This window comes from Tursiops truncatus, chromosome 1, assembly GCF_011762595.2.
Source record: "Tursiops truncatus isolate mTurTru1 chromosome 1, mTurTru1.mat.Y, whole genome shotgun sequence".
Taxonomy (NCBI): domain Eukaryota; kingdom Metazoa; phylum Chordata; class Mammalia; order Artiodactyla; family Delphinidae; genus Tursiops; species Tursiops truncatus.
Window position 1 is genome coordinate 131,197,872 of NC_047034.1, and position 15,580 is coordinate 131,213,451.

A 15,580-nucleotide genomic window follows, 5' to 3' on the forward strand; every position below is an offset into this window, starting at 1 on the left:
TATTACAGAGGAAAAAGAGGGAAGATTATTACTTTTACCTGTACAACTACAATTTTTTATGATTACACGTTACTTTAAAAACATGTCAAAAAGTTAAGTTTCTATAAGTTAAAAAAGAGAAAGACAACAATAAGAAGCAAAACCTTTACAACAACTCAGTATGTTAGGGAATCCATTAGAGTTTTTTCTATTTTTTAATATTTGCTAACCTAATACTTTTGACTCATAGCCAGAAACAAAGATGGGCAATAAAATTTAGTCAAAATAATTTTAAATTATATTTAAATATTGTGCAAAATTTTGAGCCTTCAGCTCTCCTGCCTTCATTTTTCCAGCCACAGCCCCTATGTCTAGATCAGTCCTGCTTCTCCTGGCATTTAGAGTAAATGGATGGAGACAGAGACTCAAAATGAAGGGCAGGAAGTACTATGGACCATGTAGGGATCTCTCCTTTGTCCTTTGCAGATTCAAGGACACATTCAATGCTACTTGAATTGGTTGTCGAAATTGCTAGTCCCATCACTGAGTACACCATTTTATTTCATGCAACTGGTACGGAATCTGAACTGAGGAGCAAATGGTTATATTTTCTACAGTGAGGTTACAGAGGTTCCTGGTATTTTGTCAGTGTTCTATAAGAAGAGCAAAAATTCACATCTAGACTCCTGATTACATTTATACCATATATCAATTAGGTAACTTACAAAAAGCACACCTAGGCCTTCAACATCAGAGATTCTCATCTAGTAGGCTGGGGTGAAGGGTTGTTATTTAGGTGAAACTGTCCCATGATTCTGATACACAACCTCAGTTGAGAGCAACTTATATAGTTAAGGAGATTTATTTTGCAAACCTTTTGAGAAGGGATTTACAGCTTTCTTTTTTTTTTTGATTTACAGCTTTTATGTTCCCCAGAATAGAGATAAGAAATACCTTAGGCTAAATTATATGCTGAAATTTGAGAAGCAAAAATTTAGATCCCAGAATCACAAAACATTAAGTTTGAAAGTTTCTCGATGATATTATTGACTCTCCTTCTAGTTAAGTGATGATCAGAGATTAAGGGACTTATACAAGAAAGAGAGTTACTTAAAAATATATCTAGTACTAGAAGCCATCTCTCATTTAAAAAAAAGTACATTTTCAACAAATAATAACTAATAATATCTGTTTCTCCATTCTGTAATCTTTACCATTGAATTTCAAGCCAATTACCTAAAGTTAAAAAATATTAAAAGAAAAACCCTCTATATTAAGAAGAGATATCAGATCTAAAGGTGTTTTTTTTCTTTTTAAAAATTTTATTTATTTATTTTTGGCTGAGTTGGGTCTTCATTGCTGCGCGCGGGATTCCTCTAGCTGTGGCAAGCAGGGGCTACTCTTTGTTGCAGTATGCGGGCTTCTCATTGTGGTGGCTTCTCTTGTTGTGGAGCATGGGCTCTAGGCGCACAGGCTTCAGTAGTTGTGGCACGTGGGCTCCATAGTTGTAGCTCGCGGGCTCTAGAGTGCAGGCTCAGTAGTTGTGGCACGCAGGCTTAGTTGCTCCGCGGCATGTGGGATCTTTCCGGACCAGGGCTCGAACCCGTGTCCCCTGCATTGGCAGGCGATTTTTATTTAGGATAATAACAAAAATAATTTTGTAAGCTTATGCTAAAACAGTTGAGCTAGGTCTTAAAAATGCCAAAGTATACTGAATAAAATACATGGGCAAAAGAATGGAATGAGAGAAATGCACATCTGTACTGAGAACTTATTTAAATGGTTCAATGTAGTGGGATCATAGAATGATGAAGTAGTGGCAGAAGCTGGAAAGGTAGGTTAAAGATATCTTTTTTTTTTTTTTTTTTTTTGTGGTATGCAGGCCTCTCCCGTTACGGAGCACAGGCTCCGGACACGCAGGCTCAGCGGCCATGGCTCACGGGCCCAGCCGCTCCACGGCATGTGGGATCCTCCCGGACCGGGGCACGAACCCATGCCCCCTGCATCAGCAGGCAGACTCTCAACCACTGCGCCACCAGGGAAGCCCTAAAGATATCTTTTGAAAGACTTTGAATATTATGGTAAAGAGTTTTGACTATCCCACAAGTGTGTCCTTTTGTGTTATATTTAAATATCATTTTAAAACATGCACAAATAAGTTAAATAGGTGCAGAAAAAGTAATTGACAAAAAAAAATGTCAAATTGTGATTTAAAAAGGAAAAAGAGGAGGAAGGGTTGGGGAAGGAGGAGGGAAAGGAATGAAGGCAGGCAGGAAGGAAAGAAGGAAAAATAAAAGATCATAAAGATTGAAAAGGAAGAAATAACACTCCCTATACACAGATGGCACGATTGTTTACCTCTAGAAAATGCTAAGATAGCAATAAAAACTACTACAATAAGTTAGTTAAGCATGATTATAGGATACAAGGTCAATATACGGATATATGAAAATCAATTGTATTTCTATATATGTACTAGCAATAAGAGAACTGGAGAATATAAAATACATAAGAATACACTTAACTGAAAATAGAAAGGTTCTACACCAAAAGTTATGCAACACTGCAGATAAGTAATTAAATGGAGAGATATCACGTTCATAATTTGGAAGACTCAGTATTGTTAAGATGTCTAGTGCTCCTAAATTAAACTATAGATTCAATATAATCTCAATAAAAATTCTAGTTGGCTTTTTTTTTTAAATAAAAATTTACAAGTTGGCTCTAGGATTCATATGGAAATTCAAATGACCTAGAGTAGCCAAAATCAATTTTGATGAATAAGAACAAAGTGAAGTATGGACAAAATTATTGAAATAATTCAAAAAGACACATGCACCCCTATGTTCATAGCAGTACTATTCACAATAGCCAAAACATGGAAACAACCTAAATGTCCATCAACAGATGAATGGATAAAGAAGATGTGGCACATATATATAAAATGGAATACTACTCAGCCATAAAAAATTACAAAGTAATGCCATTTGCAGCAACATGGATGCAACAAGAGATTATCATACTAAGTAAAGTAAGTCAGAAACAGAAAGACAAATACCATATGATATCACTTAAATGTGGAATCTAAAATATGACATGAATGAACCTATCTACAAAACAGAAACAGAGTCACAGACATAGAGATCAGACTTGTAGTTGCCAAGGGGAGTGGGGGAGGGAGAGGGATGGACTGAGAATTTGGGGTTGTTACATGCAAACTCTTACATTTAGAATAATAAATGGATAAACAACATTTGTCCTACTGTACAGCACAGGGAACTATATCCATTCTCTTGGGATAAACCATAATGGAAAGGAATATTTAAAAAAGAATGTACCTATGTGTAAAACTGAGTCACTCTGCTGTACAGCAGAGATTGGCATAATATTGTAAATCAACTACACTTCAATAAAAATAATTCAATAAATAAATAATTTAAAAGAAAACAACAAAGTCAAGTATCACCTCAAATCTGTCAGAATGGCTATCATCAAAAAGAACACAAATAACAAACACTGGCAAGGATGTGGAGAAAATGGAACCCTCAAATACCGTGGTTGGGAATGTAAACTGGTGCAGCCACCATGGAAAATCATACGTAGATTTCTCGAAAAACTTAAAATAGAATTACCATATGACCCAGCAATTCCACTCCTGGGTATATACCTGAAAGAAACACAACACTAATCTGAAAAGATACATACACCCGAATGTTCATAGTAGCACTATTTACAATTGCCAAGATATGGAAGCAACCTAAGTGTCCATCAACAGATGAATGGAAAAGAAGATGTGGTATATATACACAATGGAATACTATTCAACCATAAAAAAAAGAAATTTTGCCATTTGCAGCAACATGGATGGATGTGGATGGTATCATGCTAAGTGAAATAAGTCAGAGAGACAAATATGGTATGATATCACTTATACGTGGAATCTAAAGGATACAACAAACTAGTAAATATAACAAAAAAGAAGTGCACTCACAGATATAGAAAACAAACCAGTGGTTACCAGTGGGGAGAGGGAAAGGGGGAGGGGTGATATGGAGATAGGGGATTAAGAGGTACAAACTATTAGGTATAAAATAAGCTACCGGGCTCCCCTGGTGGCGCAGTGGTTGAGAATCCGCCTGCTGATGCAGGGGACATGGGTTCAAGCCCTGGCCCGGGAGGATCCCACATGCTGCAGAGCAACTAAGCCTGTGCGCCACAACTACTGAGCCTGCGCTCTAGAGCTTATGTGCCACAACTACTGAAGCCCACGTGCCTGGAGCCTGTTCTCTGCAACAAGAGAAGCCACCGTAATGAGAAGCCCGCGCACCACAACGAAGAGTAGCCCCTGCTCACCTCAACCGGAGAAAGCCTGCGCGCAACAAGGACCCAACGCAGCCAAAAATTAAAAATAAAATAAAATAAGCTACCAGTATATATTACACAGCACAGTGAATATAGCCAGTACTTTATATAATAACTATAGAGTATAACCTTTAAAACTGTGAATCATTATATTGTACACCTGTACGTATGTAATATTTTATAATCGACTATAATTTTACATCAACTATAAAAAATTTTAAAAAAGAACAAAGGACTTAGCACAACCTGAATTAAAGACTTGCTATAAAGATACATTTTAATCAAGGCAATGCAGTAATGGCATAAATGATAAACAGATTAATAGAAGAGAACTAAGAGCCTGAAAATATACGTATAGTTACATGGTCATCTCATTCTTGACAAAGGTGCAAAGGAATTCGATGGGAAAGAAAAGTCTTTCACAAATGGTGCCGAAACAACTGGATATTCAGCTGAGGAAAAAATAAGCCCCATCCCCTATCTCACACCACATACACAGAGTAACTCAAGATGAATCATAGAACTAAATATAAAAGCTAAAATTATAAAGCCTATATAGGACAATAGTGTTGCAACCTGAAGGATGGCAAAGATTCTTAGCTAAGACAACAACTATAAAAGAAAAAAATGAATAAAGATTTTATCAAAACTAAGAACTTCTATACATATAAAGATACCATTAAGAATATAAGTAGGCAAGCCACAGATTGAGAAAAGATCCATAAACCATATATCTGATAAAGAACTAGTATCCAGAATATATTCCAGAATATATAAGGAACTCCTACATTCAATTCAATTATAAAAAGACAAATAATTAAAAATGAGGAGAAGAATTGATACTCCACAAAAGTTTCTGGGGAGATGGAAATGATAGGTGTTTGGGTTATAGAGGTGTACACAGTTGTCAAAATTGTACAGATAAAATCTGTGCATTTCATTTTATGTAAATTATAACACACATACATATACACACAGGACTATAAAAATAATATTTTCTGAGTAGGGGTGGGTATATGGAGGTACAGGTGATACACAAATGACAGTATTGGTAATTGTTGATCAATGTGATGGCTAACAAGAGAATTTCATTATGTTATTCTGTTTATTTTGTAGATTAAAAAAAAAACTCCATAATAAAGCTTTTTTAAAAGGGCAGAAAACATATAAGGGTATACCTCCCCAGTTAACATTTTCCCATACCTTTTGATTTTTAATACTCAAACTTCATAGAATCTACATCTCTCTCAATACAATATTTTTCAATAAATGCTTATAAAGGAAAAATTTATATCTATACTCCCAATACAAAGCAAAAGATTTTAAACAAAACATTGTGAGGGAAAAGGTCAGAGCTGTATTTCAAGTACAGGATCACAGGAAGATATTTTGAGACACAAACTCAGTGTCAACAAGGAGGATGTCCAGCTTAGATGCTGGCAGAGTTAACAGAAGCCATGTTACTGCATACAAAGCAACTGTGTGTTAGCATCATATTATTTTGTGATTCTGAAGCAATATTAGACACTTTACATCTTAACATAATTATGTGTTACCTATATACAATATCTTTGCTGTGTCTTAGTTGCATTTTAGGAAACTGATGTGTGGTCTGGGGTTGACATGTAATGCATAATTTTTCCTGACTTAATGAGAAATTGGCATATGCTTACTGCTTTGGGTGGAACACCTGCTTTTCTGGTTGGATTACTGATTTTAGGCCTGTCTCTTAAAAACTATAATTAAAACATACATACAGGACCCATGTTTGTGATGAGTTCAAGCAGGTGTTTGATACTGTTAGTAAGTCAAACTTGGAATAAGAATTTCATTAACACTTTTCTTTCAGGCTTTGTGTCTTAAGATTGCATGGTGACTGTAAGAAATTTCTATTGTGCAAATAAAGCAAAATACAGAAATAAATTATATGATGAGGCTGACATAAGGAAACACTCTTCCATAACCGAAGAGCATGTCTTTCCAGCCTGCATTTCAGTATGACAATGAGTGGGGCTGGAAGGGAGTGGGCAAGAAATTGGAAAAAGGAGAGACCAGAGGCCTGGACAACTATCCCAATATGTCATGTAAGGGTCCGAGGGAAAACTGCATTAAGGAGAGTCTTGAGAGGCACTGCTGAAATCCACTGATTCCTTCCAAATGGCATGTTTCTTCCCCTGCATACATTCCTATGCCTATTTTTTTATAATCTTCCACCGTAATTGAGTTCCTTCGAATATTCTCATTTTTACTTTCTCTTTCATGCCACTTTCTCGCCATGATTTTAAGACAACGTGGTTCACTGTAGCGATCCCATACAAAGCTTTTGGGGAGCAATAACGAGGACTGCAATAATAAAAATTAAGTGATTGCCATTCCTCCAAAAGATCAGTAAAAAAATAGATTTTTAGCCTAAATATTTCAGCAGCATAAAGATAATGACATGTGACCGAATAATTCAAAACACTTCCCCCGACAAGCCAAAGACAGAAACAGAAATGGCCAAGAGTAGAGCTCAAAGACTTCACTCCGGGAAACACAGAAAAGAATCAGGCCAAACTATATGAGCAAGATTTTCCATAATATTTCCTACGGCCTGAAATAAAATCTGAACTCTATAATGGCACTGAAGGAGAAAGCTCTCAACTTGGGCAAGAACAATCTCAAAACAAAAAAAACATTCTTCTTCTTCTTTGGTTCTTAAGAGATGCCTATAACTTCACTGACTGCATTCTTCTTTTAATGAATCCAAGTGGCATTAAATTTGAAGATAAAAAGACTAACAGGGTATTGCACTGTGAGAAACGATCTCAGATTTTTTTTTTTTTTAGTTTTTAATAGAAAATTTATTTGTTTATTTTATCTTTTTTTTCTTTTGGCCGCGCTGCACGGCAGGTGGGATCCTAGTTCCCCAGACCAGGGATCGAACCCGCGCCCCCTGCAGTAGAAACGTGGAGTCTTAACCGCCGCACCACCAAGTCCTATCTCAGATATTTTAAACTGGCATTGGATTAACTACATTAATCTAAATCTACCAAAACTACAAAATGATGAGAAATTCACTGGTTATTGTCGAGAATCATTATCAATCCAGAACTAAACTCAAGAACATAGCCTTTAGAGCCAGAAAAGCCAGTGTCTACATGTTGATTCTGCCCCTCATGTTTCAGTTTCCTTATCTGTAAAATGGGTATTAAAATAGCACCTACTTTTGTTATAAAAGAGAATGCATGTAAAGAATTTAGCACTGCCTAGCAAATAGTAAGTGTTCAATGTTAGCTCAATTCCCAATAGAGCTCCCCTACCCGTGATTTCTTTTAATAATCTCATCTTTTTGTAACTCAAATTGAATGTAATGCAATGGATTACTTAGGGAAGATGATTCAGCAAAATGCAGACAGCTATTGGTTATAATGCTGTAATGACCAGGGAGACTGCACTTGGAAGAAAGGAAAAATGTATACACATCAGGGGTCCCAGGACAGTTTTCTGTGTGAGGCTGACCACTCAGCCAGCACCACATTCTTCTTTTGACTTTCAGAGCTGTGAATTAGGCTGGAGACTATTTTGAGAGTCAGAAAATGGGGTGACTTTAGCTTTGTATATAGGAAGGTCATATTCAGGACCTGCTCACGGTTTTTGTCAGGTTTGATCAACTCATTTTTTAGCAGCTTTATTGAGATATAATAGACATACAATAAATCACTTATTTAAAATGTAAAATTTGATATGTTTTGACACCACGGACACAATAAAAAAATTTGGTCAATCAATTTATTTTTGCACTTTTAGCTATTATAAACCTATTTTGTTAATAAAACAGAGGAAAAATAATTTTATTGCAATTTTGAAATCCTTTACTGTTCTTTCTTCTCCTCAAACTAGTGTTTCCACAATGGAATATTTTATTCCATGAGGTCTCTTGGGGAATAATTACTTCATTAAGAAGCGTACTTTATAAAATTACATCCATGTTTGGTAATCTAAAAGAGCCAATCTAAGATGATAGAAACGTTTGACTGTAAATTAGAATCTTATCTATGGATGCCTAAGAGCTGGTGATTTATTCACTACTGTAGTGTACTTCTAAATCGCATCTAAGTCTTCCAAATATAATTCACTGGCAACAAGCAGAGAGTGAAGGCTCAACCTTTGGGACTGGTGTGGTGGTAGGGACCCTCAGACAGGAGTTTTGTCTTAAAGCAGCTACAGCTACCTGGGTCAGTCATTTAATTTTTACAGTTTCAGTTTTTTCCTCTTATAAAATAAGTATTACTAGACAAAAAGATCTGAGTTCACCTGTAGTTCTAGGTCTTTATCCCTGGCAAATATGGAAAGTATTCATACTTTTAATTTTTAATGGTTCTTAAATAAACCTATTATACACGTGCAAAATTAACAAGATTTAATTTAGACTATGCCGCAGGTAAATGTTATAAAGGGAACGAACTTCCTCCTCTGTCTTGAAGAGTGTGGGAGCCAGACATGCTAGCCCCATCCACTGTGCACTTCTTGTGCCACCACACTGTTCCTTCTGGCTGCCTCTGTCACCTGACAAGTCACACCAATTCCCCACAGGGCACCATCAGCTCTCTATCCCCACACTTTCACTGTAGGGAAGACTATAAATAAATCCTATATTCATATGAAAGCACCATGCCCAGGCCTGTGTATTTTCTGGGACTAATTGCTGAGGGAAAGCCAATAATCTACTGAAAGTATCATTCCAGTCTACATGGTAATTATATGCTAATGCCTTTTGAAATTAATTCTGAACCCCTACACCAGCATCACACTAAAGGGGAAAGAAGCTGAGATTTAATCACATTGTCTTCTGGGAGCTCAATGTAAGATTTCTTTTATACATGAGCCATAAATCGACAGAACTCGCGGACTGCTCTAGCACTGTAACGATGCAGTCCCACAGCAACAAAACTGCTGGCGGGTGTCATGCCAAAAATCAGTCACGGATGGGGCTCGAGTAGAGATGCAGAGTTTCTCACTTCAGAGAAGCTACAGTGTATGTTTGACCATTCTCGTTTCTACTTTCTATAAATTAGCCTCATCTGAGGGTCTAAAAGAAGTTAGATCAACTATAAATAAAAGAAGCTGTGAGCAAGTAATAACATAATGATAAAAACAAAGCAATTATGAGAAACAACATGAGCAAATGGTGGAGTTGGAAGAATAATGAAGACATGGATAACTTTACCTCATTTGACAAAATTAAATGGAGTGTGAATGGGTAAGCAAATACAAAAGGTTTGCTCTAGCCCAGAAATCTCGTAAGCATAATCTAAAAGCCCATTGTAAATGCCTCCTTCGTGATGCAGTGTCCTTCTGCAATCTAATACACTGCTTATCCAAAGAACAGCTATTGTAACACTGCTTCCAGCTTTCCTGGTACTCATCGTTAAATCAATGTCTTATTCTCAGTTCAGAAGCACACTGGATTTGATATTATGCTATATACAAATTCTTCACATATCATAGAGAAATGATTGAAAGTTTTTCTCAGCCCTAAAAATAAACCAGAAAAATATTTCCCACATGAATTTTTTCCTTTCATCCCTGACCTAGAGCCAGAAGCATATGAGAAGATGACTTATAACTCCATAAGAATTCAGTATGTGCACTGTTCTACTCTCTCAGCTTTTCAAGATGCTGCATGGAGCTATGGAAGAAAAAGAAGGTGGCTTCCCTCTGGAACATACCTTCATAGACAAATGTATTAATATAAACAAGCTAAAAGGAACCAAAATACACAAATCCACATGAAAATTATTTATTATTTTATAAATATATATTTATATATATTTATAAATAAATATAATATATTATATTTATTTTTATATTTATTATATATATAATAAATATATATTTATTATTTTATAAATATATATATTTATATAAATATTTATATAAATAAATATTTATTATTTTATAAATATTATCATCTGAAATTCATTATGGTATTACCAGGTGCCAGATACTGTGGCAAAACTTGACATATCTTCTCTCATTAATTCTCATAACACCCTCTGAGGTTGAGGCTATACCATCACTAGACTGTAAGCTCTATGAGAAAAGGACCATGGATTTCGTTCACCAATGAAAAAATCGCACAGTGTTCACATACTTCTTCCTATACAACAGATGCACAGTAAAGTTCTTGCTGAATAAATGAAAAATGTCCAATTGATAAAGGAGGTAACTGAGGGTTAGAGAAAATAAATAACTAGCCAAAGGTCTGTGATGCTAGAATCTGTGTTCCAACATATTTTATTTTATTTTATTTAAATAAGAGACTCAGTGGAGAGTGCAGGGCGATTAACTTATTACCATATTTAATCTTGTTCTTTTCATCTCTGAACGAAGATGAAGTTACTGAATAGCAACAAAAGACCAAATCCAGAAAGTCAAAGGAAGGAATAGGAGGGCCCTGAAATAGCAAGATGTTAATATTCTTTTTCAGTCAGGAGAGCTCTTCTAGCCTCTAGCCTAGAAAACAAATACCTAAAGTTTCTGTCTTTAAGGAAGGAAATGTGATCTAATTAACAGTCAACCACGTGCCATGTACTTTAAGCCCCTTCTGAAATGCAACTAATAACTGAAAGAACTGGGATAAGATAAAGTAGGGGGCTTCCCTGGTGGCGCAGTGGTTGAGAGTCCGCCTGCCGATGCAGGGGACACGGGTTCGTGCCCCGGTCCGGGAGGATCCCACATGCCGCGGAGCGGCTGGGCCCGTGAGCCATGGCCGCTGAGCCTGCGCGTCCGGAGCCTGTGCTCCGCAGTGGGAGAAGCCACAACACAACAGTGAGAGGCCCGCGTACCGCAAAAAGAAAAAAAAAAAAGATAAAGTAGGTCTTCCTAGTCCAGTGCTTACTGCCCTGCAGAGTGTGGACTTTTCTGTACGGCCTGTAAAACACTCTCAGTGCAGCCACAGCTCATCTGTTACCTCTATCTAATAAAATGTCAGACAGAGAAATAAAATACCAGCTCTCCTGTTGGTCTGAATCACATCGGCCATTCCATCTTGAGTCTTGAGAGAATAGAACTAGAGAGAGAATAGAACTAGAATCTTCATGTTCCAAAGTATAGCTTTTGGAACATTTCCATGTACCACATGAGACAGGAAGTATGTGTTTAGGTACATATAATACAACAGAATGATTTAATATACATGATTTCCTAAAGCCTAGGGCATCATAAATCAGGATTCTCGTGGATCTAAACAGATTGGGTTTGGTTGAAGCACCATGGGGAACGCGGTATACTTCAGTGGCTAGAGCATGGTTCTTGGAGCCTGGCAAGCCTGGGTTCTTAGTAACTTATTTCTGTAAGTTACTTATGCAGTTTTCTTATCCACAGAATGGGGATAACAACAGTGCATACCATATAGGGCTCTTAAGAATACTGAATACAAATGTGCGAGCACATAGGTAAAATGCTAGGAGTAACCCAGTAAATTAGCTTCTACTTTCATCTTATTACCACCACTATCACTTCAGTTTCGTTTATGAAGAAATCTCTAAACATGAGCCAAAGGAAATGAACGTGAAGCAATGAATTATATTGGTTAATACACACTGTCACCTTTGATTTTTATTTACATAATGATTATGCTAATCAGTGCTACTACCCGATGTGGGTCCCTTTCATGATGCTATATTACAAAAGAACAAGCAAAGAAAAGTAATTCCAGAAGTGACTTCTTTGTGAAAACAGGTTTTAGATGGGGAGAAACTACTGGGGCTTAGAAGACAGAGGGCGATACTAGTGTCGCCACAGTTGTGTCCGATCAGCTTTAGCTGTAGATATTATTAGGCAAGTCACACTGTGGATGACTATGAATTCTATTCTGAGTCTGAAGAGGAAACTGTAAAATGAAAAATTAGTAAAGCCCTCATTTTAATTAAGCAGTCTGACACTCGGTACCTCTGTGATTCAGCTCCCCCAAATGTCCAAGTGTTGGAGCATTTTATCCAAGAGGCCTTAGAGCACACTGGTTAACAAGGAGCTAAGAAGTCAAACTGCCTGATACTGAATCCCAGCACCTCATTTACTTTGTGACTTCAGCAGTAAAGCTACGTCTGGTGCCAAGTACAGATTGCTCTTGTTACGATTGTTGTTATAATTTTTTTTTCATTTTTGTTATGCGACAATCTTTTTATGTCTCTTTTCTTCCTCGAGAATGTGAGCTATTTGAATGAAGGGACTGGATGTATTCATCTCTTTGTGTCCAGTCTTAAGAGACGCTCAAAAAACTGTTAGCTGAATGAGGAACAGGCAAACAAATATCAAACTAAGATAAATTCAGAGCAGAAACCCTGACTTTAAGCTTAGAAAATGAGGATAACCTTTTCAGACTATTGATGAACTCATCCAGAGCAGTAGCAGAGGATCAGTCATCTTCTGAACTTCTCTTATCTTTCTCCTATTCCTAAACAAGAAATCTTATTCCTTAACCTGTGGCCTTAACCACATCACCAACTTCACAGATATTAACCAATCCTTGACAACCAGTTCATAAAGTTTTGTCGGCTATAACACCTTCACAAAAAACTAACTGACAACAATAACAAAAAGAAATGTCATACTTACGGTTAATTCAGAAGCTGAAGAGGATTTTGATAAACACTAATAACATCAGATTAATCACAAATTAGTTTTGAACCTTTTGGAATTTATATTTAAAAACAAACCCTATTCTTTTAATGTGTTTCCATGAGATTTTACTTAAGGACCCCTAAATTATTTTGTGAGATTAGTTTTTTTGTTTTTGTTTGTTTTGGTTTTGTGTTGGTTTTTGGCCATGCCACACAGCATGCAGTTCCCTGACCAGGGATCGAACCTGTGCTCCCTGCAGTGGAAGCATTAAGTCTTAACCACTGGACTGCCAGGCAAGTCCCTGTGAGATTAGTTTTTACTCAAGCAGCAAACAGCAACTGTAAGCAACAATATGATTTCTGTTCTCGCTTAGGAAAATGATAATAAATAGTTGACGAAAATGTAATTTATAACATTCTTCCCCTTCACTTCATTTTCCTATACAATATCCTCTATACCCCTTCATCTCACCAGAACAGAAACTCAGGATATATGCCCCTAGATGGATGGATATATTAGATACAGAATATATAAATATATGGATGGATTTTGCCCTTATGTGATCATTATAATGAAAGTAACTGGACAGGTTTTATTAGAAGAATCAAATGAGCCTAATAGGAAAAAAAAAAAGAAAAGAATATATGCCCCTCACCTCCAACAGTTCATCTCCAATATGCATTCGCCCGTCCGTGGCAGCGGGTCCTTCGGGGTTAATTCCCACCACAAATATGCTCATGCGTGACCTGTCTTTGTTACCAGCAAGGCTGAGTCCAAGTCCATTCTTATCCTTTTCAAGTTCAATAATGTGCAATTCTCCAGGCAGGTCTGCATATCTTTGCCTGATTTTTTCTATTTAAAAAAAAAAAAAGGTAAAAAAAATTTAAATAGAGCACTTGAATCTATATTAGCAAGATACTGGCATTTCCCCATCTTTGATGATGCCTCTACAAAGAACCGTCCCTTCTTGAGAGCGAAGTACTTGAGGTCATTCAAAGTCTTATATATAGGTTACAGTTAAAAATTATTTTATCTCCATCTAACAAGGTTGGCTCACCCATAAAACCTTCCCTGATTGTTCAGGTTCACACTGGCCTAGACTTTCTACATATTATTTTCTTACCTAAGAGAGTCAACACAATGTGGTGGAAACCCTAGCCTCCCTGCACTACCCCGCCACCCCCCAACTTCCAAAAAAAGAAAAAGGGAAACAAAGAATATATACTGATCACCAGCTGTGTTAACAAGCAAAGTGTTTGGTCTTGGAGATATCGTGCTGAACAAAACAGACATGGTTCTATTCTCATGGACTTGCAGTCCAGTAGGAAAGAAAATCAACAATTAATTCTAAATAATTACATTTCTTTAAAGTATACAAAGGGTACAAAACAATATTGGGTGTTATGTGAGTAAAAACAAGGGGAACTAAGGATGTTGATTTTCTTGTCAGATCTGAATTCAATACACAAATCTACCACTTACTCAATGTCCAATAATTAATACATTATATTACCTCTATGGAATTCCACTTTTTCCTCTTTAAAATGGGTATGATAATACCCACTTCATGGAAGTTGGGTAAATTAAATAAAATACACGTTAAAGAACTTAACGGCTCATGACTTACAGGTATTTTATAATTCTTTTATTTGATCTTCTGTCTCACCTTGCAATCTCCACTTTATGCTCTAAATTACCTATTTTAGGATTTGGCTGGTTATACTTCACTTGTGTCGATTCTGTGCAACGAAACCACACTGGCAGGTCAGTGTTGGGAATGATACTGCTTTAGACATGCCTTGTACCCCACACAGCACCAGCTCAGGCCAGGTGTGCTGCCAGGGCTCAGAGGTTTGCTGACTAATCCATCGTGTGATGTAATCATCTTATCAGCTGAATAACCAAGCAGTAGCTTGTGACTATCCTGAAACTCTCTACGCTCTAACACTTGACTTAAGTTCGTTGTCCTTAGAAGGAACCTTCCAAGTTGAAAACTTAATTTGAATAATTAGTGTTAAGGGGTAGGGGAAGGAAGACAGCCTAGTCCATTTCATCACTTTACCAGATATAACCTTATATAACCAGATATAACAGATATGCCTTATAAGAGGAGATAAATTTAAACCCATAAAAGCTATTTTATGCATAAATTTATATTGAAAGAATGATAAATGACTGCTTATTTATTCATTTATTTATTTTTTAATGACTGCTTATTTTATAAAGAGGTTAAATCTGCCGGCTTTACAAGGATTTTGAAGAGAAGCTTAAAGAACTTTCACTGATAATGCTTATTATTAATAATAAAGAACACATTTAGCAAAATACAATAAAACAAAGAACTTGCAATGTAATAAAACTGTCCTCTAATTAGAAATAAAATTATTCATATCAACACTGAAGTAAATAAACTCAAAGTATTTTTGTTGGTCAACTACTAAGAACAAGCCACTATGTGGGTACCTTAACAGAGCATACAAAACACATGGTACCCTCAAGATGCTTTTACAGCAAAATAGGGGAAGCAAACAAATACAACAAATATTAAACAACTACAGTTATGTAAATAGAAATTCCAACCACTACAAGTGCTGGTCACTGAATAAATACTAAATGATTAGTGAATTAGGTC

At 36.4% G+C, this 15,580-nt stretch overlaps 1 protein-coding gene across 8 annotated transcripts in view; it reads right to left on the reverse strand.

The window, feature by feature from the left end:
* The window catches only part of PATJ (PATJ crumbs cell polarity complex component), a 359,130-nt gene that overhangs the window by 136,466 nt on the left and 207,084 nt on the right, over positions 1-15,580 (reverse strand). For all 8 annotated transcript variants that reach the window (XM_073789059.1, XM_073789054.1, XM_033865626.2 and 5 more), the window contains one exon: positions 13,604-13,800. In XM_073789059.1, the coding sequence (XP_073645160.1) occupies positions 13,604-13,800 (197 nt within the window). The remainder of the gene's footprint in view (positions 1-13,603; positions 13,801-15,580) is intronic.